Source organism: Sorex araneus, chromosome 1, assembly GCF_027595985.1.
Source record: "Sorex araneus isolate mSorAra2 chromosome 1, mSorAra2.pri, whole genome shotgun sequence".
NCBI classification, from domain to species: domain Eukaryota; kingdom Metazoa; phylum Chordata; class Mammalia; order Eulipotyphla; family Soricidae; genus Sorex; species Sorex araneus.
This window is the reverse complement of record NC_073302.1, coordinates 351,858,684-351,880,649: the sequence shown is the minus strand read 5'-3', so window position 1 is coordinate 351,880,649 and position 21,966 is coordinate 351,858,684. Positions and strand designations below refer to the sequence as shown.

The 21,966-nt window shown below is 44.8% G+C and overlaps 1 protein-coding gene across 1 annotated transcript in view; it reads left to right on the top strand.

Moving 5' to 3' along the window:
• Positions 1-21,031: 21,031 nt before the first annotated feature.
• AOAH (acyloxyacyl hydrolase) overlaps positions 21,032-21,966 on the top strand; it is a 266,187-nt gene continuing 265,252 nt past the window's right edge. The window contains exon 1 of the mRNA XM_004606887.2: positions 21,032-21,208. Within this exon, the coding sequence (XP_004606944.2) occupies positions 21,067-21,208 (142 nt within the window). The 5' untranslated portion in view covers positions 21,032-21,066. The remainder of the gene's footprint in view (positions 21,209-21,966) is intronic.

Here is a 21,966-nt window from a genome sequence, read left to right as displayed (position 1 = left end):
TGAATATGATGTGGTCAATTTTGTTGTGAAACTGTCCACCAGGAGACTCCTGTGTCCAGCGTTTAGATTTGACCCTCCGGAACTGTGAGGTACCATGGATGGTCTTGGTCAACATGATGAACTCAGACAGTCTCTCACCCTGTTTGTTCCATTCTAGGCCATGGACCCCAATGTGGAGTTCTTTGTGTGACCTTCTAGGTCCTATCTTGGCATTAAAATCACCGACAAGGACCTTGTAGAAGGTATGGTCTTCTTTATAGAACTTCTCCAGCTCCATGTTAGAACTTCTCAATTTCTTCTTCATCGTAGTTGGATGTTGGTGTGTACACGACGAAGATAGAAACTGCCGGCAATAAACCACATCTATTCAAACATAAGCATGTTTGGGTTATTAGGCATTCGAACGAATCAATGATCATGGCCAATTTCATGTTGACGAGAACACCGACACCATGGACGCCTCTACTGTCTCATGTTCTGAGGAACAGTTCATCTCCAGTGTCAAAAACGGCATGATGTGATCAATGTCTTCCGTCTCGGTCAATTCAATGATGTCATACTTGATCTTCTGCGCTTGCACCATCACATCCTCAATGGATGCTTCCTAGGCCAGTGTATGTGCGTTGAAAGTACAGTCATTTTAGTCCTTCTTCCTTTTGGCAGCCTGGTTCGGCCCTGAGATTTTATCAGCCTCTCCTTGCTTATCCTTCCCAATGCTGTCATACTGGGGGCTCTTTCAGGGCCAGTGAAATGAGTCCCATTATTGTTACTGTTTTTGGCATGTCGAGTATGCCTGGTAGCTTGCCAGGCTCTGCCATGCGGGAGGGATACCCTCGGTAGCTTTCTGGTCTCTCCAAGAGGAACGGCTCTTAGGGCGGCCTCTAATTGTCCTTACAGGTGCTCCCAGTGTACCGCATGCAAGCTTTTAGTCGACTGGCATATTGCGATGATCTGTGTGCTGACAAACACGCCCTTGCCTTGCCTGCCTCTCTGGGCAGCATCTGTTGGTTCACTCTTTGCCAGTCGGCACTGTTGCCACCCCCCGCCATGATGAGGCAGTGAACCCATCGAGGGGACAATTAATATGAATATTATTCCATTGTACTTGTGTACTGCATTTTGTTTATTCATATGTCAGTGGATGATTGGAAACTTTTACCACTTTTTTGGAAACTGTAGCTGGTGCTGCTATAAATATACCTATCAGCTCATAGCTCTTAGAAATTCTACCTTTAAATTTTGGTGTGTATACTGAGAAGTATAATTTATAAATTATAATGACATTCTACATTTAATTATTTTGTTTTGGTTTTGTGGGGGGGGGGCACACCTGGTAGTGCTTAGGGCTTACTCCTGGTCTATACTCCCAGGAATCAATCCTGGTGGCTCAGGAGAACATATGGGTGCTGGGAATTATACCCAGGTCAGCTGTATGTAAGGTAAGCAGCACCCTACCCACTGTACTATTACCCTAGCCCCTCTATATGTTTAATTTTCTGAGTACTGACATACCACTTTCCATATACCATTTTAATATTGCTATTCAATATTTTAATATTGTTACCACACTTGTTATTTTCTGTTACTTGGTTGGTTTCTTAAATGAAAATGATCTACTGGGTGTGAGATGGCACTTTATTGTAGTTCACTGGAATGCTTGGCTAGCTCACCCAACACAGACCCCAGCTGGCCATGTTGTAGTCCTAGCCAGCTCCTCAGCAAGAGTCTGAATGGAGACAAGGGAACAATAAATAAACTCAGACTCGGATCCCCACATGGTACTCTGTTGAGCTGAGTGGTTCTATTAAATCTAGATATACAACTTCTACCATGCTGAGTCAAGGTGTAAGCCTGTGTGAGAGAGTGATCAGACAAGGGCGTTTGCTGAGCATTAGATTTTTGTGGAGTGAGAACCACTTCAGTTCTTTATTGCAAATAATGAAGCCATTCTTCATTGTGTTACTCAGCTCTCAAACCTTACATTTCATATGTAAGAGGTCGGTGAACAACCACAGTTGTAACAGAAAAGTGGTGATAATTTGAAAACTACTGTGACAGTGAAACTGAGGTGGAATGGGAAAACGAGGATGAAAGCAGAGACCTGGGTGGACACTGTGAGCTCTCCTTACAGACAGAGCAGCTGCTGCTCCAGGCACAGCCATGGAGTTCAGCACCAGCCATTTTAGCTCGGAACACGGACTTTTTCAGTCCTGGATATTCTGAAATGACGCTCCAGAGACTAAACTAAAAGCATGGACACCTTTGCCCCAAAGCTAAGACCACTGGCTTCTTCAGAAATACTCTTGTTTACAAAACTTAATCAATTCCAGCCAATGCCTTCCTAATGGACTCTAGTTCCAGCTGTTGGTAACTGCCGCTTCTCTCACCCTCCTGTTTGCAAGGCCCCAGAGCACGCTCACATGCTCAGCCTCTGCGCAGCCGTCAGCAGCCTGACTTCATTGACCTTCATGTGCCTTTCAGGTGGTCTTAGGCTTCTGGGCATTGCTGATGTCAAAGTGGGTTAAGCACTAACATGCACGCCCTGAAGTCCATGACTCTGGAGAGGCAACACTCCTCTCTGCTCACCTCTCACTCTTTCCACTCTTTTTCTCCACTCTCTTTTCTCACATTCCTTATACACTAGTCTGAGGTCCTCTGGGCACCTTGGCACTTACACTTTATTTATGGAACCTCCTTATAGAAATGAATAGTTTAGCAGTAGGAGAAACTTATTCCAACTGACCTGATAATAAAGCAATCAAAATCACATTAAAAGTGTGTTGGGAGTTTTCCCAAAAACTCATTAAGAAGCCACAAGAAAATTCAGTACGCCCACCTGTTAGGAATTCCCAGAGTAATGTCTAACTGATATTTTGCTTTTGTATAATATCCCTACCACCAGTTTATTCCTTACTTTCATTTTTACTTCTTTAAGGTGACTTCAAAGAAAAAGTGAAATAAAACATGTTAGAGGTCCTACAGCCCTGACCCCTGACACTCAGTGGGGGACTGCTGACTCTGCTTTCTCAAGTCCACAGGGACTTCAGTCTGTATTCCTAGTCTCATCTCACCTTCATTCTCTGGAACAATGGTATTTTAGTGGGTTACCAGGACCTTCCTGGAGACCTTGAAGGAGGACCAAGACCCTTACTCATTCATGCCTTGCCCCTTTCCTTCCATCCAGCACAATGTGGGGACAGGGCACTACATTTACTCTGTCTCCTGGCCATGCTGAATGGTCTGGTCTCAAGGGGAGCATCTTAGATGACTTTAGCTAAGCTATATGGAAACTCAGGTGCTCTGTGCTCGAAACAGGGAAGACAGTTGAAGGTAAAAATAAAAGTAGAAGCAGAGACACAGGGACCAGAGAGAACATCCTTCTGGTCCCCTTACAGTGTCCCCAGACCCTGTGCCCAGCTACCCACTCCCCAAGCCCTGTGGCTTCTATGCTCTTGCAATCCACACACATTTGCAATATTCTTCCACTGAAATTTAGATTTTACTTTAGTAGGCTTTAAAAGTTACCTATAAGTTACAACCAAAAGATTCCAAGGTAGATATCAGGCTTCAAAACCCAGTTTTGAGGACTCAGAGAGCATCACTCCCTGCAAGAGGAGACTAGATTCCTGCCCCCAGAGTCCTCCCTGCACTGCTTCCCTTGGGGAAGCCCTCCTCTTTCTTTCCCAGAGCTCCCAGCTCTCCTGACATCATTTGGCCACATCTCTTAGCCTTCAGGCTGTGTCCACTCACAAACCTAGACTAAGAGATCTCATTCAGAGATAAAGACTGAGTCACCCATTATAGACATCTTCAGTCCTGTCACCATTGCATGTTGACAGTGCTGATATGAATAGAATACAGCTTCCTTATTTTCTGCTATGACAGGGCAGAATATTCCTGTCATCCCAAGGATAATGTGCACAGAGATTATGCTTTAAACTTGGCCATTAGTGATATCTCCTCTCAGGGGTTTGGAATGGACTTTAAGTAGTGAAATAGATTTGCAGCATACAAGGAAAGTGTGACCTCTCACTTCACATATTTTGTTTCCTGCTGTGTCCTTTGACAGTCCTGTTCCCCATGAGTTCCCCAGCGCTGCCCAGGCCTCTGAGTCTGACACTTAGAACTGAGAATTTTGCTGTTGGTCTCCGGGTTTCATTTCAGATCAATAATCTTTACCATGACCTTGACCTCACCTTACCCCTTGCTGGTGCTATGACCTGAGTTATCTATCTGCCACCCTTGGCTACAGGAAAATTTCCCCCTATATTGACAAATCTACTGAGCCATATTTTGTTATTTTCTACTTTTTACATAACCCACAGTGAAATGCCGAGTCCCCTCTGTACTGCGCTTACTCTGAAGGCAGCTAAAGAAAACTGATTCAAATTCCTTCAGCCAGATTTGCTGCCCCATGCTTTTTACCAGGCAGTTCATGAAGAAGAGAAATTCATCTGTGAGATGGTTTTCTTTCAGAGTCCCAAACAAACCCAGTGAAAACCCACCTGCTCCTCAATCTTTGTTCCCAAAGATTTTCCTTTCAATCTTTCTAACAATGAAAACTGCTGTGTGGTGCCTGGGGTAAGAGGACTCCTATTATATAGCACAGACTACTTGTTACTTTATCTCTGAGGCTCTTCTTCAATTTGGTGGCTCAACAGGGACAATCTATCTATAGATATGAAACCCTTTATGTCTCTTCCATCTCATTACCAGTGAATTTTTATGGTGGTGTTACCTCAGGCTATGGGTAATGGGTCTGTGGAAGGACCTAAGATTCATGGATTCAAAAGATGCAGGATAATTAAGAAGTAGAGACTCTTTTTGTTTGCTTTAGTTTTTTTCCTCTCCATATTTTCTTAATTAAAGCACTATGATATATAGTTACTCATAGTTGAGTTATAAACACACAATATTGCAGCACCAATCCCACCACCAGCGTCAACTTCCCTTTACCAGTGTCCTTAAGATCCCTCCCTTGTCCCTCTCCATTACTCCCACACCCCACCCCTCCACCCTCCACTCACCCCCACAACCTGTCCTTTTGACAGGCACCTTTCTAAGTTTGGTTGTTTAAGTTTTCATCTCTTGTTTTCAGTATTATTGACTCCGTGGAGACTGCACACACCTAGTTTCCTAGACCATGTGGGAGGGATAGGTACTCTAGTGGTGGATGTGATGTCGGAATAATGCATGCGTGAAACTACCATTAACAGTAGTGCAAGTCATGGTACTTCAATAAAAACCAGGGTGGGGGGGGTAGGAAATAAAATAGTAAATAAAAGAATTACTCATTTGAAATGAAAATAGATAAGTTAAATAGCTCCCCCCAATACTATACCATTCAACATATTTTTGAATTGTTATTTTTGAATTGTTATTGGAACAAATTGGAATTTTACACTTGACATATTTGATGGTGTTTTGTTTTGTTTTTTGTTTGGGGGCACAGCTGGCAGTACTCGGGGCTTACTACTGGCCCTGTGCTCCAGGGTCACTCCTGCTGATGCTCAGGAGATTATATAGGGTGCCAAGGATCCAACCCCAGGTTGGGTGTGCGCAAGGAAAGAACCTACCCACGGTTCTGTCTCTTCAGATCTCACTAATAGCTATTTTTTTACAGCAGACCCAAATACATATGAACCCCACATTATATTGATCATATTATCTCCCAGGCATCTGGTATCCTTAATCGTGTCTTCCTAAGTTAAACACTTTGTTTGTTTTATACCACAACAGAATGAAGGTACGTAATGGGGTCCTCAAGGAAGCATACAACCCGTGTGTAAAGGGATAGAATGGAAGGACACGGATTTCTAGGAAATAACTATGAAGGCACAATTGTCTAGTCAGTCCGTGTGGAGAAATAGCTTCCTACACAATAACAGGCTCCAGGTAATGCAATATTGCAGGCGTTCTAGAAGACCAAACAAAAGCAGGTTCCTCAGAGCAGCTGATCCTGCTTCTATTTTAACACTTTGTCATTTAAAATGAAATGCTTCTGACTATATTAGTACCCTATTGTAAAAAACTTAAGCTCACGGAGGGGCAGGCGAGTGCACTCTTGGGCTCTCCGGCGGCTCTTTCTCACCGCCCGTGTTTGGTGCCCTGGAACCGCAGTGTGTGGACTGGATCGGGACGACCGGTGGTCAAGGAAAGGCGAAGAAAGAACAAGGGACAAACTAGTTGCTGATTAGTTACCGTTTATTCAATCTTCCATCTTTCTCATATCCCGCACTCCCAGCTCCGCTCCTGCCTCTCTCTGGATCAACTGCTGCTTTTCCATCTCTCTCCTCCCTTTTTCTCTCTCACCCTTGCCCCTAGGTTATACCCAGCCAGGTAGCAAAATCAACATAATAAAGCCCTTCCTGAGGGCTGTCAGGTTTAAAGGGAACATAACCTAGGGGCGTTTTAAAGCCCATCCTGACTGCCAGTAGGCAAAATACCTCTTAAGGGTTTTTTCTCCTCTCCCCATTCCAAACACTCATTAATATCTTAATACTAGTTATTTTTGCATGGACATAGCAAGAGATACATTGAGGTTTGCAAGGCAGCTCTCCTGGCAACATCTTGCCACAGGCTCAGACCACAGTACTCAGGCCAGATTAATCATTCCTCACTCTAGTAGGGTCCAAATCTAGTTATCACTGTTTGGATCATGACAGCATTTGTCCATGATCAAACTCTTAACTTACAGTTAAGCATTAGGCACTTTGGCCAGGCCCATCTCGATGCCAGGGTAGCACACAACTCACCGCTTGCCCTGGGTCCTTCTTGTCCCACATCGGGACCCTGCTTTGGGGATGCTAGGAAGTAAGGGCAGCTGAGGCTTAGGTCAAGAGAACAGATGCCCTGGAGGAAAATATCATGTAGAGTCAAATGACTCTCAGGTTACAAAAGCATAACATTTGTTAAGTCTTCCTGTGTCCATACAAAAAGGACTTGCTCTGAATAAACTTTGCAAAGAACTCAAGGAGAAGAGAAAAACATTATTTACAAGTCAACAGAACACTAAGAAAGAAGCTACAAATAAACACAGAGGAATGGGAGCACTTTGATGGGAGTAACCCAATAAACCTAAACTACCTGAAGCTATGTTATCCTACACCCTATTCTGTGGTAAACAGCTGCAACAAGTGTAGTAGCTTAAAACAGCATACATGTAGTATTTTACAAATCTGGAGGTCAGATTTGTGTTTAAAACTTGGGAACCAGAGCTATAATATAGTGGGTAGGGTATTTGCCTTGCATTTGGCCAACCTGGGTTCAATCCCTGGCCATGCATATGGTCCCCTGAGCCCCACCAGAAGTGATCAAGAGTACAGCTGGGTGTGGCCCAAAAAACAACAAAGAGACAGAAATCAAAACAGTCTTGCAGTCTAAACTCAAGATACTGGCAGACCTGGCATTCTCCTGGAAACTGGTGGCGAATGGGTTTGCTTGCCTTCCCAGCTTAAGTTTCTTGGCTCATGGTTCCATCCTTTGTATCACTCCAATCTCTGCCTTCATGGCCATACATCTCCTAGTCCAATTCTCATTTTCTGTTCTCTCTCCTTGAAAATCTTTGCTATGATATTGGATCAACCTAAACACATTAGGCTATTTTCCTTAGTTCAATAGCTCTTGTTTAGTCACAATAGCAAAAAAAATTCTATTTTCCAGGAATGGTTATTCTGAATCCAGAATTAATACTTGTACATCTCAGGACTGGAGAGATAGTACAGCATATAATGCAACTGTCTTGCACACAAAAGACCCTAATTCAGTCCCCAGAACCACATAAAATCCCCCGAGCATGACCAAGAGTGAGTACAGATCCAGGAGTAAGTAAACTTTGATCATAGTCAGACATTACCCATTATCTCCATTACCCCCACAACGTCCCCCACCCCCCAAAAAGGAGACATTAACGTCTTTGGAGAGCCATTGTCCATACTGCAACATTAAAATATCACCACCATTCTGTTAATTTCATCATTTTTATCCTTTAAAAGCACTCCTTCTGTGGCAGCAGAACAGGAGAGCTGGGCGTCTGCCCACTCTCTCTCTGAATGATCAGGATGGGATATCCAGCAGACTTTGCAAAAGACAAAAAAGACAAATCTAAACCCAAATAAGAAAACTCTAAAACTAAGGAAAATATATGAAGGAACTTTAGTTTTATTGCCACAAGCTAAAAGAAGAAATGAAAGTCAACAGATGCTATCTGCCTTGGTGTCAGGAGACCTCTTGAGGCTGGAATTCCCCACACATTGCCTCAAGGCAAGAGCCAGTTACAGGAACTCCTGTGCTGGATAAAGAGTCATTTGTCTTGGGTAAACTTGCAAGTGGTACTTTTTTCAAGGTATTAATGTCTAAGGCTGGTCTCACAGCATCAACTAGCTTTGGGGACCTTAGCATAGTCATCATTAGCATTGAAACTCTTTTCAGAGAGTGGAAGATGTTGCAAAGATTCTGTTTTCTAGTCTACCCTAGAGTGATGCCAATCCTGAGACACAGGTGCTGCAAATGCAGAAAATTGGATTTTCACCCTTGCATGCCAATAAGGATAGAAACCATTGCAAGACCAGGCTGGAGAGATACGTTAGCAGGTAGGGTGCTTGCCTGGCACACGGCCAACTCAGGATCAATCCCCAATCCCCCTACGGTCCTCCAGCCCCACTAGGAGAGACCTCTGAGCACAGAGTCAGAAGTAAGCCCTGAGTATCACCAGGTGTGGTCTAAAAACCAAAACCAATTTTTAAAAAAATTACAGGACCAAAATAGAAAGTTTAGGTAACCCAACACTCACACTGAAGCTGACCCTTATTGGAGCAGAATTGAGGCCAGAGTTCAAAGTAGAGAACAAGAACTTTTGTCCAACAGACACATAATGCAAGAGGCCCAGACCAGGAAATGGGCATCACTGAACTACAGATAGTGGGTAAGGTGATAAGCAGCAGGGACATGGTCTGAGAGATCAGGCTAGTGAGCCTCGCACAACTGTCTGTGAGATGGGGAATGAAAACTGTTCTTGGCTGCATGGAAGAGCTGCAAACTCACTGGAATTAGAGTCTAGGGTGGAGCTGTATCATACATCACACCTGGAGAATTTTCCAGGAAAATGAAGCAAAGCTGGCCTGGACGCTGAGTTAACAGTCTCATGCCGGGGGTGGAAGAAAAGGGTGTGTAATACCAGGGACATTGGTGGTGGAGAATGTGCACTGGTGGAGGAATGGGTGTTCGATCATTGTATGATTGAAACTCAAACATGAGAGCTTGTAACTGTATCTCACGGTGATTCAATAATAAAAAACAGTCTCATGCCAGCACGGCTTGAACCAGAGCACAGTACCTTCAAATGGGCTATAACCTGGACAGGTGTGTCCAGGTATGCATAGCTGTCAGGCACATGCCTTCCTGCTCTGTGATGAATTAGATGCAGACCAGGCATGATGCTTCTTTCAGAAACAGATAGGAAAACAAGAATTGCTACACCTGCAGGAAACCATAGATCCATCACAAGGGAGCCTCTCACCCCGGTTCCTGTTTCCTTCAAGGCAGCAGGCAAAGCTGTGAAAGGAAAGGCCTGTGAAAAGAAGGACGAGCATCTGGACAGGTTTCAGGCAGCCTTTGTACCTGCATGTCCTTGTTTGAATCAGTATCTAAACACATAGAAGGAGAAGAAACAGAGATGTTATTGCAGTAAAACATGGCCATAAGAGATTTTTCTTTCAAGATGAATTGTAAACACAATGTAAACCAGAGCAAATTAATTTTACCCTATTGGTATTTTGACATTTGATCCCAATTTAGTAGTTATGTGGAATACTCACATATGTATTAGCTTTTAAATCCCTCAGTAAAACATTTATTAAATAAACTAAAACTTAATAAAAGCTATAATCCCTGAGAGCAATATGGGGAAATAAGAGTCTTTAAATGGGTATGGAAAGAAGTAGTAGATGAAGTTGTGAATTCGAAATTAGGAATGGAAATTGCATTCAGGTCTAATAGTTCTGAAAAGTCATCTCGACTGCACAGTTTCTGCAATGTTCTCTCTCATGGGTCTTGAGTTCTGTGGAAAGTGGAATCAAGGCAGACTACTTCCTCACTTGCTGATTCTGGAGAGTCTGAATCAACCTCTCCTTGCGAAGACTATGTGGTGAATCCTTGCCTCTCAGCTCAGCAACAAATGCTAATAAAAGTCTCTATGACCCAAGTCCCATCTGGCTGCAAGGAGTTAACAAGGTCTGGACAGAAAATCTCCATGTTCCCCTTCCCAAGCCTCTCTCTGTGCCCATATCAACAATAATCCCATTCCTAACCAGCCTTAGAGAATCTCAGAAGACTCTGAACGGTAGGAGCCCTCACAGGTGGTCTTTGCTCCCTGTTAGAAGGTATTTGTCCTTGAACATCTGGCATAGCTCTTTCATCTTCTGAGTTTGGACTACTGTCCCTTTGGGACATGCAGTGGCTACCTCCGGTCATTAGGAAAGTTTAGCACACTGGACAGGTTTGTTCCAAAAGGAAGAACTCCGATGCTTCTAAGGACACACTGTCAAAGAGACAAAGGGCTCTGCTGAAACCTTAACTGTCCAGGTGAGCCAATGGCCAACCACACCCCCTTCTAAATCTCACACTCCTCTGATGATCTGCTGCTAGGAGCAAATGCCTCAAATTTAAGGATTTTAAGACACAGTTTTATTAATACTTTTGTAGGAGGGTGTCCCAGGCAGGCTGGAGGGTGGGGTGGGGGAGCGTTGTGGTCCCTGCTCAGGAGGCCCCAAGGTCCTTCCTCATGACTAGGGAATTCAAAGCTTGGGCCCAAGAATGTGGGTTCTGAGTGGTTGGGGACCACCAAGACCTCCCCAGCTGGATACTCTGGGACCACATACCCAGGTTCTTAAGATCTCTGGGGCTACACATGGAGGATTTGGGGGCAGAGGCGGGAATGTGGTGCTGGGATTCAAACTCAGCATTGCTTTTCAAGTGCATGGCCACTGAGCTAGAGTCCAGTCCCTCTTATCAAGTCTCCTGTTGGAGACACTCCACCAGTCAGTTCTTTCCAAATAATGTCAACTGGGATCTCAGTAGTGGCGAGTGGCAGTTGTGCTAGTCTGGGGCGGGGGGAGGTGGGCAAGATAACTTTAGATGGAAAGGCCAGAGGTGTTCCAGGCCTCAAGAGTGGCAGTTGGGAGGGTTGACCCGAGCTCCTCCTTCCCTTCTGTGTGGTGTTGGGGTCTGAGCAAGTGTCTCCTGCAGAGCACTCAGCTTCTCATAAGCTCCAGGAGCCCACATCAGAAGCTCAGTCCTCTGAATGGAGAGGCTGGCCAGCAAACCTCTTACTGGTAGCTCTGGTCAGATCAGACCCTGATCAGGAGGAAGGCAAGTGGACACACCTTCAAAAGGCAGGGGCATCAAATAATTCAGAACAGCCTTGGATCCAGGACACAGACACACTCACACACACTCATACATTCTACATGTGTACACTCACACTTAAACACATTCACACACTCTACATGTGTACACTCACAATAAAACACACTCACACAGTCTACATGTGTACACTCACACTTAAACACCCACGCACACTCCTACACACTCACACATTATACATGCATACACTCATACTTAAACGCACTCAGTCTATATGTGTATACTCACACTTAAACACTCACATACTCACTCACACATTCTACACATGTGCACTCACACTTAAACACACTCACACACATTCTCTACATGCATACACTGACACTTAAGCATACTCTCACTCACACACTCTACATGCATACATTCACATTTAAATACATTCACCACACTCTCTACATGCACACACTGACACTTAAGCATACTCTCACTCACACACTCTACATGCATACAGTCACATTTAAACACACACACACAAACTCTCTACATGCATACACTGACACTTAAGCATACTCTCACTCACACACTCTGCATGCATACATTCACATTTAAATACACTCACCACACTCTCTACATGCATACACTGACACTTAAGCATACTCTCTCTCACACACTCTGCATGCATACATTCACATTTAAATACATTCACCACACTCTCTACATGCATACACTGACACTTAAGCATACTCTCACTCACACACTCTGCATGCATACATTCACATTTAAACACACTCATACACACTCACACAGTCTACACATATACACTTACATTTAAACACACTCTCAACACTCACACTCACACTCTACACGTGTACACTCACACTTAAACACTCACACACACTCTACATGCATATCACTGTATCACTGTCACTGTCATCCGTTGCTCATCGATTTGCTCGAGCAGGCACCAGTAACGTCTCTATTGTGAGGCTTGTTGTTACTGTTTTTGGCAAATAGAATAAGTGCCACAGGTAGCTTGTCAGGCTCTGCCGTGGGGGCAGGATACTCTCAGTAACTTGCGGGCTCTCTAAGAGGGGTGGAGGAATCAAACCCAGGTCAGCTGCATGCAAGGCAAACGCCCTACCCTCTGTGCTATTGCTCCAGCTCCTACATGCATATACTCACACTTAACCACACTCACAAACACGCATATGCTCATTCACATACATACACTCTCAGACACGCACACTCACACGATTTGCGTGGGGGGGGCAGGGAAATGAGGGTCAGCTGGACTGACCCTCAATCAGATCCTCAGAGCACTGCCTCCTTCGATTTTCTGTGTGCAGTGACCACCGACTGGCCTTCCTCCCTGGCGCCCTGCATCCTCCATCCCAGGGCACGACTCCTGCACCTGGCAGGGCTGAAAGAACCTTCTAGAGCAGGTGGGAAAAGGGCCATCAATCTCAGGGAGGAGAACCTGGCTCTGGCCAGACCCTTCCTTGTCTCAGCCAGATGGGCTGGCACCACGTCTCACTCCCCTGACCTGCGTAGATTCACGGATCCAGGGAAACAAGCGGGAGTCGTGACTAACAGGAGGAAATTGCAGTTCAGACCTGGCCACCACTCCAGGAGCACACTTTCGCTTCTCCTTTCCCACCCGGGGGCTGGCCACCTCTGCCTTTCCAAGCAGCCTGGTAGCATCACAATGAACCCAGTTCATGGGGATTCCCAGCCCCACGGCCCCAAATCCTTTCCCTTCTCCCAGCACTCGGCGAAGGTGTTTCATAGCCTCAGCTACTAGACTCCAATGCATTCATGCCAGGCTGTTTGCTCATTCCTGAGTTTTTTTCTGTAACATTTGCCAAGTACCTGCTAAGTGGGATGATGTTCTAGCATGGAGCAGCTAAAGGTCTCCTCTGAGCACCTGCCACCAGCAAGGAGGGTAGATGCCTACACTATTGGGTGTGGCAGGCAGGGTCAGTGGTTAGGGAGGGATGCTGATCTGTCCTGGGAACACCGGAGATGGAGTAAACTCTTGGACAACGATAAGGAAATCTCTAGAAAAGAGGTGGTCCAGAAGGACAGAATGCGGTGGCCCTGGAAGGGGATGAGAACAGCATTCCATGCTTTGCCAAGTCTCCGAGGCCTGGAGAGCTGGGAACAGCACCAATAGTTTGGAATGAGTAGTACATAGGACACAGGGCAGAGTAGGTGGGAATTTGGCCTGGGGGCCAAGTAGGGTCCAGCTAATGAGCAAGGCTGTGGGCTGCACCAGAACCTCACCCTTTTCTTGTGGGCCTTAGAAAGCTTTGATGTTTAAGGAATAGGCAAGATGATCTATTGGGTGTTTGATTATCAATTTATCTTTAACTATGTCCCTATACACTGCTTCTGACAGAATCTCCTGCCTCCACACCAGGCTGAGAGGGTGGGTTGACTTTCCTTCCCCACCCCAAACAGAGCCCCCGGCAGCTGAAAACCTCCAGATCCCATCCACAGCCATGCTCAAGGCCACTCTCCACACGTTTGGATGACCCTCATGCATAAAGGAACAGGCAGAGGAACTCAGATCTGCAGGACCCGTAGCTGAGATCTCCAAGCCTGCTTGAATCAGGACTGGGCCTCCTCCACCCAGATCCCCAGTTTTCCAGTAGTTTGGCAGTCATACCCACAAATCCCTCCCACCCAGGTGCTATGTAATCCCATCAACGGCCAAGATCCAGAGACTATAAAACAAAACTTCTGAAGAGAGTGACACAATTTTTCCTGGAGCACGCAGCCGCAAATGCGACCTCTTTATTTTTATTTTTATTTATGTATTATTAATTAATTAATTAATTAATTTTCCCACACAGCAGAACCTGGCAATCCACAAGCACGCAACAGGGACAAATGAAGACATTGCTGGCACCCGCTCGAGCAAATCAATGAACAACAGAATGACAGTGATACAGTGCTATAGCAATACACTTCTTCTCCACAGACTCGTATTATATTGTTTCTGGTTTTATTTGTGTTCTATTTGGTTTGGGGGCTACACCCAGCAGTACTCAGGAATAACTTCTGTGAGTGCTTAGGAGACCTTATGCTGTGCCAGGAATCAAACCAGGGTCACCCCATGCAAGGCAAAGGCCTTATACACTGCATTGTCTCTTCAGCATTTTAAACTCATATTTTCTTAATTTGAGTCATTTAGGAATTTATTTACTTTAACTGATTTCTCAAATCTGTAAAGTAATGTTCATTCCCTCACTGTTTTGCCCTCCATCATCACCCCCTTTGGAAATACTTAGCACCTCCGCCTCAATCTTTAGCATAAGAGGGTCTAGCAAATTTAAAAAATATATGTTGTTATGATTTTCAGTATTTCCTCTTGGGAATCCTGAGTGTGGATGTTCCTGGCTCCACTGCCTTTACATTCATGTCTACCTGTTCTTAGTTCTGCACTGATCTCAGCTGAACATGAAGTTCAGTCACCTCAGTTACCTCACTGTTGTCCACAGAAATCTATTCAACCTCTGGGCAAAACCTCATCTCTCATAATTTACAACATTGCATCTGACCTTCCTAACTGCTCAGGTCTTTTGCCCACTAGACTTCCAGGCCCTCTCTCTTGGCTTTTTAGCAAAAACAAACAAACAAACAAAAACCTGTGATTTCATCTCTTCTCACATCTTCCTTCCATCTCCTATGTGGACTCTTATACTCTTCCTTCTGGGTTGAGTCCAAATTCTTCTGTCTTGGTGATTTTTTTAAAAATCCATTTGTCACAGCAACTTTTTTCTCAAATGTTCTACTAGGTTCCTAGTAGATAAAATGCATTCAGATCAATAGAATTCATCCTTAGAAGGCAACTGTGGCTATAAAAGGTATACCTCTCCTGATATATGTGTGTAATCAGTTTGAACTTGAATTACAATGTCAGAAAATGGCCATATTTGGTGTGAATGTTTCTCTAAAAACTGCCAAGAACTTCAAGACCCATGCAAAGGTGGTTGGCATGTGTGGAGCGGGAACAAGCATCGGAACGCAGATCCTGTTGAATGTCTGGGTCTGCCTGCCCCACCAAGGAACCAGCCATCCCTGCTTTAGGAAAGTAAGAGGATGGATCTTTGCTTATTTCCAGGAGTGTGACTTCTTGGTAGAAGATATAGTATAATTCTTGGGAGACAAAACTCTTCCCTCTGATCTCTCAAGTGCCCCTCTCACTAGCAGTCGTGCTTCTGAGTATATTAGAAACATGGAAATTGCTTTAAATTCCAGAGAAAATTTACAAAGCAGAACAAGTTAAAATTTCAGCATAACACAAGAACACTATGTTATCTAACACTTACTCTAAGTTATTTTTCCAATCAATTTGTCTCTTTAATGGCGAATTGCTTACAGTATCATCATTTCATATTTCACTTAGTAGTTTAATAAACTGAGGCCAGGAGGTGAATAAACTTGCCCAAAGACACAGCTAATAAGTGATGATGCCTCAATGAAGATGTAGAATTCTTCAATCCTAAAAACAAGAACTCTTTCAATTACCTACCCTGCCCTCTTGTCACAGATTAATTTACCATTTCCCTAGCAGAGAACAGAGACAGAACTGAGTGGATCTGGATTAGCTCTGACTCAAGAAAAAGTTTTAGAAAAGATCTGGCCTTCATACTTCTGAACCAAGGACTGCCATGGAGAATTCTGGGAAGGCAGGAGCAAGGAGAGGGACCATTGGTACCAGAAAGAGAAAAAAATGTCAAAGCATGTTGTGCTCAAGTTTCAGATCCCCAATTGCGGAGAGACCTAGTTCCATGCACGATACTGCAAAAGGAAAGGAACTTTATTACTAGCCTAAGGCAGTGCTAGCCCGAGCTAGGGTCCAAGTCTCATCCAACATGGTGGAGTCTTGACAAGGACCCCGACTCTGAATCACAAGCAGTTTATACAGGGTTCAGTCAAGAAGCGGTTTATATACTGGTCTATTTTTAGCATTGCCTGATTACAACTGTGGTCAACAATTAGACAGCAGGTACCAGTAACGGTTTGGGGTTCTTTCCAAGAAGGGTGTGGCGACCCCTCATGACTGTGCACATCCAACTGCCCAGTTTCTTATTAGGTGAATTACTCAATTGGGATTTTACCAGAAACTGCAAATCCTGCTTTGGGAAAGCAGAAACTGAGGCCTCGCTGAGACTTCATGTTAGCTGCAGCTCGTCACGCTGCTAAGGAATCTGCTTTTGGGCCTCACAAGAGAAAAGGTGCTTTTGGGATAGCACCAGCGCTTGCAAATCTGTCACTCGGGTCTTTTTTTTTTTTTCTCTTTTTTTTCTGATTAAGAAGCTTACTGTGTGTGAGATGGTTGAGGGCAATGCAGGTCAAAAAATAATCAGGAAGCATGTAACAGACAGAACAAGCCAGAACCACAGGAACAATATCTGAGAATCATAAACCTTCAGTGTCCTGCTGCAGAGGAAAGCCTGAGGTTTGTGCCTGAACTCCTGGAGTGAGACGATCTACAAAGGAAGAAATCTCACTCCCAGAAGCAGATGTGGAGGAAATCAGAATTAGAGCATCTGACAGCCAGAGTTGTCTGAGAACATTCTACAGGGTGCCAAGAAGATACACAACAGGAAGTTCCAGGGCCTTTCAGCACTCGCTCAGAGAGGCAGGGACTCAACATCATTAGTGCTCTGCTTTGTTACCAGTGAACAAAGGTAAAGAGAGATTAGCCAGTCTGAAGGACATCTGTGCAGATGGAGCCCTCCACTCCCAGGAAGGTGGTGGCGTAGTTAGTTTGCTTAGCGGCACATCTAGGCATGTTGCTTCAGTGTCCATGAGCAAAATTACCTCTTGGTTTCTATGCTCTTCTTTCTACCCTGCTCAGCAAAACTCACCTTCCAGCCTAAAACTCATTTCCTTTAGTTAAAACCTTGCTATGTGTTAGGGGCTTCCAGATATCCTATACAGCTAAAGAATCTCACAGCTGAGACTGGGTGAGGCACAGTTAAGGCAGTGATATCCAGTGTGCCACCTGAGCACTCCTGGTTGATGCAAGATTCCACAGTCCTGACAGTTGTTTGGGGGGAGTACTTGGGTCTCAGAGGGACAAAGAGCAAGAGCTTGCATGTTGCCTTATACCATGAAGTACTGTTTGGGGGGAGTGGAGAGGGGTTTAGGGATACACTCAGCGATGCTCAGGAATTACTCCTGGCAGTACATGGGGGAACCATATGGGGTGCCGGGGATTGAAACCAGGTTGACTGCATACAAGGCAAGCACTCTATCTACTGTACTATCTCTCCAGCCCCTATGCCATGAAAGTCTTTCCTCAAGACTCTCCCAGGCCTGCTCATAGTTGTAAAGCAAGACCCGGAGAACTCTAGGAGGCCCAAGTCTGTGCCAGAAGATTCTTGCAAACCTAGGGATCAGCGAAGAAGGCTGCATGACTGATGTGCTGCCCAGAGCACAGAAGGTGTTCACTGCATGCTGCTTCTTCCAATCTGTGCCAACACCCAGTCCCGGTAGCCACTTTATGAGTTGGAGAATTCTTCTTCAGTGCAGAATTCATCACATTCCTGCTGGGACCGTAACTAGAACTTTGAATTACTAAGTACTTCCTTCTTGGCAGACTCACTGCTTCATAATTTGGGTATATCATCTACCTCAGTTCTTCCAGCAACCCTATGAGACAAATAGAATTATTATCTCAAATAAATGAGGAAACCAGAGTACAAAGATTCCATCCTGAGCCTAATACGAATCATGAATCACAAAATCCCGTTAATCACCGATTTCTCGGGCGGGCTCAGTAACATCTCATTTCATCCTTTCCCTGAGATCTTAGAAGCCTATCTCGACTCGGCCCTCCTAATGATGTTGCACTGGGGGCTCTTCAGGGTCAGGGGAATGAGAGCCAGCTTGATACTGGATTTTGCATATGAATACACCATGGGAAGCTTGCAAGACTGTCTTATGTGGGCAGGAAACTCTCAGAAGATTGCCAGTTTCTGCGGCCACACGCTTCTGAGAGCTTGCTTTTAAGTCTCTAGATGTTGGCCATTGATGGAATTACACACACCTGGGTTCCTCTGCCGGTACCTTCATGCATGAGGCTTGTCCAAACGTGTGGAGAGGGGCCTCCATCATGGCTGTAGCCAGGTTCCGGTGGTCTTCGGCTGTCAGGAGCTCTGCTCGGGGTCGGGAGGGAAGCTGGAGCTCATCCCCTCCGAGGGGCCCTGGGGAAGACAGCCAGGCGTGCCCTGGGGAAGACAGCCAGACTCTCTGTAGAGAGTCTCTTGCCCACAGAGCCTAATACATTATTCAGAAATAAGCCACAGATAAGACATTTGAACATTTGAAGGTGCAACCAAGGCTTTTAATCTTCCCAGTGCTTTGCCTCCCTAGAAAGTTCTAACCACCCCCCCCACCTCGTGGTGCTTCTCCCCCCCACCCATGGTTACTGATGGACCATGAGCTTTTTTAGTCACGTGGTCAGGTCCTCGAAAACCTCACATGTTTATGGTGACAAAGGGTGTCTGCTGCCATTCACGCCTAGCCTACACTTGCATCTTCAGGAAAGAATCTAGAGGTGTATACCACCTCTATTGCAGTTCCAGATATTTGACTAATGGGCATGTTTTAAACTCATGTTTACACAGAAGTCTTCAAGCCATAGTTTCTTATGACCTGGAAATAAATAAACTCTAAAATACTCTGCCTGTTACTTGAAATGTTACTCCTTAAGCAAAAGTGGAAGGAGCGAAAAGGAGGGAATTAGGAGGAAGGAGAGAAGCAGTAAAAGAAAAGAAGCAATTGCTAGTACAAGAAAAGTTATAATGTTTTGCTCAGGGCTTAAAGGAAGTCCATAGCAACCACTCCCTCTCCAGGCCGATCTAGATACTGGCCCTGAGGCCCAGCCTTTATCTCTTGAGAATGGCCTAGGGCTAGGCGGCATTCTGGCTTTGAAGAAAGTGTTTGGACCACAAATCTTCTCATAGATAATTTGGTTCTGTTATTTCTCCCCCTTTAAAAGCACCAGCTAGTTCTCATTTTCAAAACAGAAAATTATTCTCTTAAGAAAGCAGAGATCCCTTGCACGTTTCCCCCCAAGTCTCTGGCAACCCAGGGGTCATGCCCATAAGTCACCTCCTGGCACAAGATAATCTCATCATCGGCCACCACCCAGATCACATGGCTATTTCTCCAGAAGGGAGCAACATGACACCCATCATAGCCATGCCACCAGACTCTGCACCAGGCTGTTTCACTCAGGGCACCCCAGACGGGGACGAGTGAGATCCCTCCCTGCCCCAAGGGACTCAGCCCTGGCAGCCAAAAACCTCCAAAACCCAACCACCACCATGCTCAAGGCCACTCCCCACACACTTGGGCCAGACCTCATATAGGAGTGAACAGATTCCTGAACCACACGGCCCCATTTGTGGCCACAGGACACATAATAAGACACTGCCTACCCATTCTCCATACGTACCACAACATATTAGATAGGGTTCAAATAGTAGGCAACAAATCATAAAGGGAAATACATATGTATGTATTCATATATTTTTTCAGATATATATACAAAAGCTTATATCACTCAACATTTAACAACATGTTAGTGATATCCTAAAGAATGTCTTCATGGCCCCCTGCCAAAATAGAATAATCTTCACACTGTTCCCTCTATGGGTACTTTTATGTAGCATTTTAAGTAGTTTTTCAGAACATACAATACAAAATATTATTTCTGTTGTGCTTTGGGACAGGACCTGGGGCTTGGGATGAAAACATCCCAAATTTGGTGGTGGGAAGGTGTAATGGTGATGGGATTGGTGTTTGAATATTAAATGTAATCAAATATTGTGAACTACCTTATAAAATTTTTAAAAATTTTAAAAAGAAGAAACCAATAATCCACAGGAGGGGAATGGAAACTTACTTTAAAATTATGAAGAAAAGATATGCATTGTACATGGTCAAGCAGATCTGAACTGGTTAATTCCTAATCATCATTTTTTTTCTTATTAGACAGAAAACTCAAAGCATTGAGCCATTATTGCCTGCATTGCTCAAGGACCAAAGGCCTTGAGATAGCTGACCCTTCAAGAACAGCGCAACTTCTCCAGAATAATCTTTTACAAGCAATTAAGGCATGTAAAGCTGTTGAAATAATCATGTGAGTATAAAGGCCCAGAATTTCTAGGCTATGTGGATGCTGACAGTCAATCAGCTGAAAGGGGTTTGTGTTTGCGGTTTGGAGTTGCTTTTCTCTTTGGTTTTAGTATGAGTCTAATTTTGTTGTGTAAGAACTGAAAAGGAAGTACCTCCTAACTGAACCCACAGGACAGTTCCGGCCAGCTTCTCATTTCCTGAAGTCTGAGGTGGCCACTGTGAACCTGCTGGTGCTGAGGTTGGAAGCTGACTTTAAGCTTCTGCAGCTTCAGCTCAAACCTTCATGGCAGAGCCGCCCTTGGCTCTCTCAGGCCCAGGCGCTGCTGTCTTAGGTCTCTGCCACAGTAAGTCATGTGTGTGTGTGTGTGTGTGTGTGTGTGTGTGTGTGTGTGTGTGTGTGTGTGTTTATTCCCTTTACACTTACTGCGAAGTCTGTATTTGGGCACGGGGTGTGTAAATGGGTAGAGATAAGGGAAGGAATGAATCTCTCTTGTGGCCCCTCTTCCAGCCTACTTTCGTCAGAGCTTCTGCCACCCTGCTGGTCCTTGGATGCGGAGTCGCAGTATGAAGTGCTGCTGGAAAGTTCTGCAGGCAGCTCCTCTGCTCTTCCTCCTGCTCCTTCCCAGCGCGGCCTCTCCAGCCTCAGATGACTTCTCTAGCCCCAGATTCTCTCAAGGGCATAACTGCTTAGGTATGTAAATATTTTGCACATGTTGTAAGGTTGCAATTATGTCCGATTGTCAATACATTGCTGGCTAGTACGTCACCTATTTCTTAGAACTAATGGCTATAAGATTCCAAGTATGGCACCAATAACCTCATAGAGGGAGAAAAATGGTTCATCTGAGTGAGCACTGTCATAGGCGTTCAAGTGTGAGAAATTTGTTAATATGAAGTAGTCATAACAAGCTTCCACCTTACTGATGATTAAATTTTTTCCTCTTGGATAAGCAACCAAAGGAGTCTCAAAAGCTTCCATTCTTTCAGAATAGCAACGATAGGGTTGGAGTAGGGGGAGTGGGGGGAGATGGATTTTGACCTTAACCAGACAAGGTTTGACTCATTGCCCACCCATCCCCATCTGCTTCATCACTTACTGTCTGTAAAAACCTTGGCTCAGTGGCTTAGCCCTTCCATGCTTCTGTGTTTAATTGATGCAACAGTTTTCAGAATAGCCACAGGTTGCTGTGAGAACTGAGATCAGGCTCGTAAATGTATGGTATTTGTGCATAGTAAGGACACAACTAGTTTCTATTCTCTCAGGAGTCCTGAAATAATAGAACAGTCACCAGGCAGTGTCAGACATTAACCAAGACACACCTCTTGGGCCCTTTGCTTAACTTGTCTCTAAGCGTTTTATATCCACAGAGATGTGTGTTTCTGAGAAGGGCTTGGATTTTGGCTTTATGGTTGCTCAGTTGTTACTGCTTTTGAGAGTAGTGGAAGTAG